At 45.5% G+C, this 7693-nt stretch overlaps 1 protein-coding gene and 1 pseudogene across 1 annotated transcript; one reads left to right on the top strand and one right to left on the bottom strand.

Moving 5' to 3' along the window:
• Positions 1-451: 451 nt before the first annotated feature.
• Positions 452-1535, bottom strand: Pop7 (POP7 homolog, ribonuclease P/MRP subunit). The gene is made up of 2 exons (XM_005003685.4): positions 1295-1535; positions 452-1122 (listed from the first exon to the last, which is right to left on the bottom strand). The coding sequence occupies exon 2, from the start codon at positions 1104-1106 to the stop codon at positions 684-686; it is 423 nt and encodes a 140-aa protein (XP_005003742.1). The 5' UTR covers positions 1107-1122; positions 1295-1535; the 3' UTR covers positions 452-683.
• Positions 1536-4317: 2782 nt separating this feature from the next.
• On the top strand, positions 4318-5303 carry LOC106027748 (large ribosomal subunit protein uL22-like; annotated as a pseudogene).
• The last annotated feature ends 2390 nt before the right edge of the window (positions 5304-7693 follow it).

Genomic DNA, 7693 nt, shown 5'->3' with positions numbered 1-7693 from the left:
AAAGAAAAGGAAAACAGTGCTGAGATCATGACAAATTCTAGGTAAACATTGGAATTGGCTAGCTTCTGTACTGTATTTTAAACGGTATGTCTGGCTAGGCATGGTGGTACATGTCTGTAATCCCTATACTTTGGGAGGCTGAGGTAAAAGCATTTCAAGTTCGAGAACAGCATGGGCAACTCAGGGACTTCGTGAGAACCTGTGTCAAGTAAGATAAAATAAAATAGCCTGGGGATGTACCTCAGTGCCAAGGCCCTGGGTTCAACTGCTAGTTCTGGAAAAATCAAGCATAAAACTCAGCTTGTTTTATATTATATTACTTGCAGTATAATCTATGGACTCCGTGAAGGCTGGACATGGGTCTTTTCCAGGACCTAATATTTTTTAGGTTTCCCACTCTTCTTGCTCAGATACACACAGAATTATACAGGAAACAGACAGTGCCCATGAGTGGCAGGCGCTAAAACAACTTCATACTTTTTATTGTCCAGGATAAGAAAAATCCACTGGTTGGGCCCCATAAGAGAAATTACCTTCCCACCCTCAGTTCAGTCTTTCGGGCCGAGGAAATGGGCTTCCTCTTACATGGCTCTAGCAGATGGTCCATAACAGTACTTAGTACAAGAGTCAAGAGAGCCGCGTTGGGACCTAGCTGTGTATGGTGATGGTAGGACTTCGTTTGATTACTTGGGCGTGACCCTGAAGACCCGGATGTGGATGGCTGAGTTGTTTCGGGTTCGGGTTAGTGGCTCCCGCGTATCAGTCTCTGGTTCCAGCTCATCCACAAGCTCCACAGTGGAGGTATTGGCAGCCACCTGCAAAGATCCAAAGCTGCCCGCCTGCAGCTGCAGGGCAATGTTGATAGCACGGTTGATGGCCAGGCCCAAGCCATGAATGTAGATCTCGGTGCATGCATTCTGACCTCGTGCCCCGCCGTCCAGCAGCTTCTGGCAGCGAGCCAGTTGGGCCTTAAAGTCAGTCTTCATGTTGACATAAATGTCATTGGGCCTCCGGGGCAAGCGGTGGGGAAGGCGTTTCCTAAGAGTGTACTCCACTGGGTCCAGCTCAGCCTCGACGGCACCACGGGGCTCTCGATTTTCAGCCATGCTGCGAGAGCTGCCACTAGATCGGAGAGATCACAAACAACTTAGCATCAGTTTTACAAAGAGTGCATCCCGGATGGGGCGTGCTCCATGCCTCTCCCCTTCCAGCTTCTGAGTTTTCATTCATTCGTTGCATCGCGCCCAACCTTACGCCCCACCGCCGCCCCCTTACCCAGCTCTTCAGCGCCTACCCTGTCCGCTCCACAGCGTCCTCCACGCGCACGCAGCCCGTTCCCGGCCAGGCCACTCCAGAGCTCGCCAACCGTCCCAATTGAAGACCGCTGCCGTGACTCGTAAAGTCCGAGAGAAGGGAAGAGAGAACACAAGGGAAGCACAACGAGAACGCTAGAGAGAAGCTCCCAGGAAAGCTAAGGAGTGCGCACGCGCTCCGCGTCCCGCCCCACGCCGAATCGCCTTCCCGGCCTCCGTTCTCACCGCCCCTTTTCTGAGCACTCGCGCGAACTCTCGAGGAGTTTGGCACCGCGAGACTTACCGGCGTGACGGGATCTACACGCGTACGCCGGGGGGCGGGGCGAGGAGGCTGGGGGCCCAGCTAGAAGGGGAGGGGTGAGTTTTCTGGGTGAGTGTAATTCCAAGCAGTGGAGGGCTCCACGAGCCGAAACCGTGCCGGAAAGTGCTAGGCGCGTGGAAGATTGGGGATGGGGGTGTGGGCAGGGAGTGGGGCAAGTTTAGAGGTGCGTGGTCTAGAAGGGGCTTGAAAGCAAACTGGACTCCGCTTCCTTCGAGTTCCCCCTGTCGGCAAAGGCTTGGGTAGAGCGGACCTCTGGTCTCTGCAGCAGTTCACGGGGATCCACCCCGCAGCCGCCGCCCCCAGCTTTGGGGCCGGTGACCCAGGAGCAGCAGCTTGCCGCCCCCTACCGGGCAGGCTAGTGAGACCAGGTTCTGATACTGAACTGCATCCCCAGCTCTCTTACTTTTGAGATCAGGCCTGGCTAAATTGCCGAAAGTGTGCTCGAATTTGGAATCCTCCTGCCTCCCAAGAGTGCTAGGATTACAAGTGTGTGCCACCACGCCCAGCTTCCTGTCTAGCTTCTGGCCAATTCCCTTTGGAAAGAGACTTGCGTCGTTGACTGCCCCGTCTCTCAACTGGGATACTAATTTCTGCCGTGCCACTGAGCTGTGAAAGCCAGTGTGATCCTGCAAACTGTAAACCTGCACATGTGAGTTGACATCTCTGACGCCCAAACCATTCTCTAGCTTCCTAGGACATAGTTTCACTGCATTTGACCCAAGGTTGGAAAGAAGGTTTTGCTCATTCCCAGTACCAAATAAATCCTGGCATTTTCTTCTTCTGCTCCATTGTTTTCGTTAACCACAAGTTAAAATGGAAGATTCAAGAAAAAGATTAGTTCTCTCCAAATTGATCTATACGTTTAATGCAATTGCTATGAAAATCTCAGCAAAAACTTTTATATACATAATTGTATTCTAAAATTTAGACAGGGAAAGGAAGTCAGGCATGATACATGAATGCAATCCCAGTACTGGAGGAGCTGAGGCAGGAAGGTTGTCACAAGTTCAAGACCAGCCTAGACTACATGGCCAGACCCTATCTCAAAACAAAAAACAATGCAGTAATCAAGGAAATGTTGTATTGGCTGAATGATAGACCCAAAATTGAAAAAAATGGTATGGAGAGATTGGCAGTCCACCAAGAAAGCTAACTTGGTGTGTGTGTGCTTTGACAACGGTATAAAAATAGTTCCCAGTAGAGAAAACATGTGTTTTCAACAAGTGGTGCTGAAGCAATTGGACAGTAGGTCAAAAAATGAACTTCAGCAATTCAAAATGGATGGCAAATCAAAATATAAAATCTGAAACTATAAAATGGTTTAGATGGGCCAAGCATCATGGTGCATCCCTGTAATCCTGGTGCTTGGGAGGCTGAGGCAGGGGGATCTCAGGAAGTTTGAGACCAGCCTAGGATACACAGTATGTTTAAGGCCAGCCTGGAGTACATAGCAAGACCTTGTCACAAAAGAGCAAAACAATAAAACTTCTTGGATTCAAACATAGAGGGAAATCTTAGGTAGGGTCAGGTAGAGTTCTTAGATGTGGTTCCAAAGGAACAATTCATAAATTTTTTTTTTTTTTTGTCTTTTTATCGGTACCGGGGATCGAACTCACGATTGCCTGCTTCCAAGGCAGGCGCTTATGCTGCTGAGCTAAATCCCCAGCCCCAATCCATAAAATTTTAAAAACCCTGATAAGTAGAACTTCATCAAAATTGCAACCCGCTGCCAGGCATGGTGGTGCAGGTCTGTAATCCTAGCACTTGGGAAGCTATGGCAGGAGGATCACCATGAGTTCAGGCCAGCCTTTTTTTGTCTTTTTTTTTAATCAGTACCAGGGATCGAAATCACAACCGCCTGCTTGCAAGGCAGGTGCTTATGCCACTGAGCTAAATCCCCAGCCTCTGGCCAGCCTTATACTACATAGCGAGACCAGGTCTCAAAAAAAAAAAAAAAAAAAAAAAAAAAAAAGGCATGAAAATTTCAATCCATGATGAATGTAATCATTATGTACTATAAACTTGTACTAATAAATATTTTTAAAAGTTTCAAATCAAGAGAAGCTACAGGCTTGGAGAACATAACTCCAAATCATATAGCCAGCAACAGATTTGTATAAAGAACTTTCTAAATTCAAAAGTTAGAAAACAGGCTGGGCATGGTGACACATGCCCGTGATCCCAGCATTTGGGGGTAACTGAGACTATCCTGGATTACACAGTGAGACTTGTCTCAAAAAAAAAAATTACAAAATAGGCAAAAAAAAAAATCTTTGGCATTTCTGTTTTAAAAGGGTATAAAGGTGATAACTAAGCATATCATAAAACATTCAAACATGGCATACACTATAATCCCAGCACTGGGAGGCTGAGGCAGGAGAACCACAAATTTGAGCGCATCCTGAGCAACTTAGTGAGTTAGACCTTGTCTGAAAAGAAAAAAAAAAGAACTGGGGATGTAACTCAGTGTGAAGGTGAATGCCCTGGGTTCAATCCCTAATAATATTAAAGTAAAATAAATGTTCTGTATTGTTAGCCATTAAGGAAATGGACATTAAAGGCACACTTTGATAATGCCTCTCACTTACTACAATAGCTAAAATACAAATTCTGACAATACCAAGTGTGGATGAGTACGGATCTTTCATGGACTGCTTATGGAAATGTAAAATGGTCCAGTCACTCTACAAAACAGCTTGGCAGTTTCTGTACGATAGAGCCCAGCAAAAGCATTTCTAGGCACATAGCCTCAAAACCCATAGTCAACATCTACTGCAGTCCTACTCACACTAGCTCCAATTTGGAAGCAATCCAGATGTCTTTTAATTGGTGAATGGTAAAATAAACCCCGGACTACTGCAGAGCAATCAGAGCTGGATCAACCTGTGGGGGTGTTAAAATACATATGATGGCTTTTCCTGTAAGCAGCCTGAGGTGACCAGTAAAAATGGTTCGCTATGCTCTTGACACAGAAAACCCCACAAAATCTTGCAAATCAAGAGGCTCAAACCTTTGTGTTCACTTTAAGAACATCCATGAAACTGCCCAGGCCATCAAAGGTATGCATATCTGAAAGGCTACCAAGTGTCTGAAGGATGTCACATTGGAGAAGCATTGTGTGCCATTCTGGTGTTACAATGGTAGAGTTGATGTGCCCAGGCCAAACAGTAGGGCTAGACACAGGGTTGGTGACCCAAAAAGAGTGCTGAATTTTTGCTGTACATGCTTAAAAATGCAAATAGTGATGCTGAACTTAAGGTTTTAGCTGTAGACTCTCTGGTCATTGAACATATCCAGGTGAACAAAGCACCCAAAATGCACTGCCACACTTACAGAGCTCAGGGCCGGATTCACCCATACATGAGCTCCCCCACCTACACAGATGACCCTGACCTAAAAGGAACAAATTGCTCCTAAACCAGGGGAGGAAGTTGCACAAAAGAAAAAGATATCCCAGAAGAAACTGCAGAAACAAAAACTTATGGCACAAAAATAAATTAGGCATAAAATAAATGCAAATAAAAGAAAAAATACAAGTTATATAATACTGGGGTAAGCAATTCATATTTTGATGTAAAAGACAAGATGAGCAGGGGCTGGGGATTTAGCTCAGTGGCATAAGCGTCTGTCTTGCAAGCAGGCAGTCATGAGTTCGATCCCCGGTATCGATAAAAACGAAAAAGACAAAAAAAAAAAAAAAAAAAAAAAAAGGACAAGATGAGCAAATAGTATGAACTAACCAAGCATGGTGGTGTATATCTATCCCAGCACTCTGGAAGATGAGACAGGAGGGTGACAAGTTCTAGCCTCAACAATTTAGTAAATTAGTAAGTCCCTGTCTCGAAATAAAAATGAAAATAGAACTGGAGATGTGGCTCACTGTGAAGGCCCCGAGTTAAATCCTGAGCACCAGAAAACAAACAAATTCCATAGTATGAACTACGTGAAGGATGCAGCAACGTACAGGATTTGGCGGTGCCTCTAGGCAGAATACGATCTTGTGGCTTCAGATTTTTCTAGAGGAAGCACAAGCTGAAGCTGAGATAGGAATGTCTAGCAGTGGTGCTGGTATCTTGGTGTAAAAGGCAGGTGCTGAAGGGCTGAACCTTGGGAGGTTGGGGCCAAAGGGAGGGACCAGAGAAGACCTGACACGTTGAAGTTTGTGAGCTAGGGAAAAAACCAAAGGAGTATAGTGTCTTGGAAGGCAGGTGAAGAGAGCATTTCTAGGGAAGGGAGTGACCGGCTATGTCACAGACTACTGACAGGTCACCTAAGATAATGGGCCAGTGGACTTAGCAATGTAGAGGTCATGGGTGACTTGAGAAATAGCCAGATACATATGGTTTTTTGGGGTAGTCTTACTATGTAGCTCAGGCTGGCTTTGAATTCATGCAATCCTCCAGCCTTGCTCTCCTGAATTCTGAGATTGCACCATCACAGCCATTTCTAAGCAATTATATGGACAGTATTTGGTCAACAAAGACAATTTAGCTTCTGGCAGAAAGTATTTACTAATGCAAAAATTAGTTTTAAGGCCTGTTATGTCTGATAACTAATAATGAGCACAGACTATGAGCAATCACTGCATGACTCAGATTGTGTAACTTTTCAAGACACTCAAGTTTTACAGATTTTGTTGTCCATATAACACAGACCTTATCTCTTTGCATTTCATGGGGAGGAAACACCACAAAGGAATCTTACCATTATTAGCTAGGGGTTTAGCTCAGCAGCATAAGGCCTGCTTGACAAACACAGGTTGTGAGTTCAATCCCTGGTACAAAAAAAAAAGATGGAATCTACCATTATTTAAAAGGGGGGGGGCAGGCCAATGCTCTGGGAGGCTGAGTCAGAAGTATCCCAAGTTCCAGCCCAGCCTGAGCAACTTACTGTCTCAAAACTTAGCATGAAGGCCCTGTGTTTAATTCCCCAGCACCACAATAAAGTCATTTTAAAAAGGCAAAGGGTCTTGGTGTGTATAGTTCAGTGGCAGAGTGCCTAGTATGTGCAAGCCTCTGGGTTCCACCCCCAGCACTGCAAAGTATAAAAGGAAAGGTGGAATTTGAGCTTAGCTGTTTAGTTTTGCTTGAAGCATCTCTTTCACCTTGATGGACCATCTAAACCAAATCTCTGCTCCACTCAAAAGCTTGTATTTTTTTGTCTTTTGGCTATGCAATTCAAACTGGCCTTGAGCTCACTTTCTAACCCAGGCTGATCTTGAACTTGCAACAATTCTCTGGCTTCAACCTCCCAAGTGCTATGCTTGCAGATTTTTAAAGCGCAAATCAAGACATTTCACAGCGTAGTGCCTGAATAAACATTAATATAATAGGCCCAAGTGATTTGCTGGTAATTTTTAAACTTTATATGGGAGACTCAGGTTTTGTTGTGCTTTGTTGTTTTTGGAGACAATCTCACTGTTAGTTCAGCCAACTTTGCATTTTATAGTGCTCAGGCTGCCCTCAAACTCATGGGTATCCTCCTGCTTCAGCCTCCCTACTGCTGGGATTACAGGCACTTCCCACCACCACCTGGGCACACACACAGTTTTGACTTCAGAATTTCCTTTCTCAAAGGGAAAGTTCATACACTTCAATGTCTTCTGTACCGCCTTTCCCATTTTACAGGTAAAAGCCATTATCAGTGTTAGTGTCACCCACAGGTACCCTGGAGACTCAGGGCTGACCCTCCCGTTTCCAATGCTAGAGCTCTCCTGCAGCTACGGGACTACATAGCAAGCTGTTCTCAAAAACTGATGTGAGCTGGGGCTGTAGCTCTCAGCTAACACTTGGAGGCCCTGGGTTTGATCCCCAGTATCACAAAACCAAACAAAGCTTTCCCAGTGGCAACTGAAACTCAACTGGAATTTCACCTTCATTTCATTTATTTTCAGCAGCCTGGACAGTCAATACTCCCAAATGCATACCCACTTTCTGCAAACCCACCCAGTTCCTTCCCTTCCCTCCAGCTCAGTGGGAGCAGTAACTTCCAGTCCTGTTCCCCTGCCCAAGGGTCACTCCTCCTTCTCCCACCATTCCTCTACCCACAGATCCAATCT

Source organism: Cavia porcellus, unplaced genomic scaffold (genome assembly GCF_034190915.1).
Source record: "Cavia porcellus strain 051 isolate PalLab524CR breed Dunkin Hartley unplaced genomic scaffold, mCavPor4.1 scaffold_23, whole genome shotgun sequence".
NCBI classification, from domain to species: domain Eukaryota; kingdom Metazoa; phylum Chordata; class Mammalia; order Rodentia; family Caviidae; genus Cavia; species Cavia porcellus.
The sequence above is the reverse complement of the archived record's forward strand: the minus strand, read 5'-3'. Positions and strand labels throughout refer to the sequence as shown.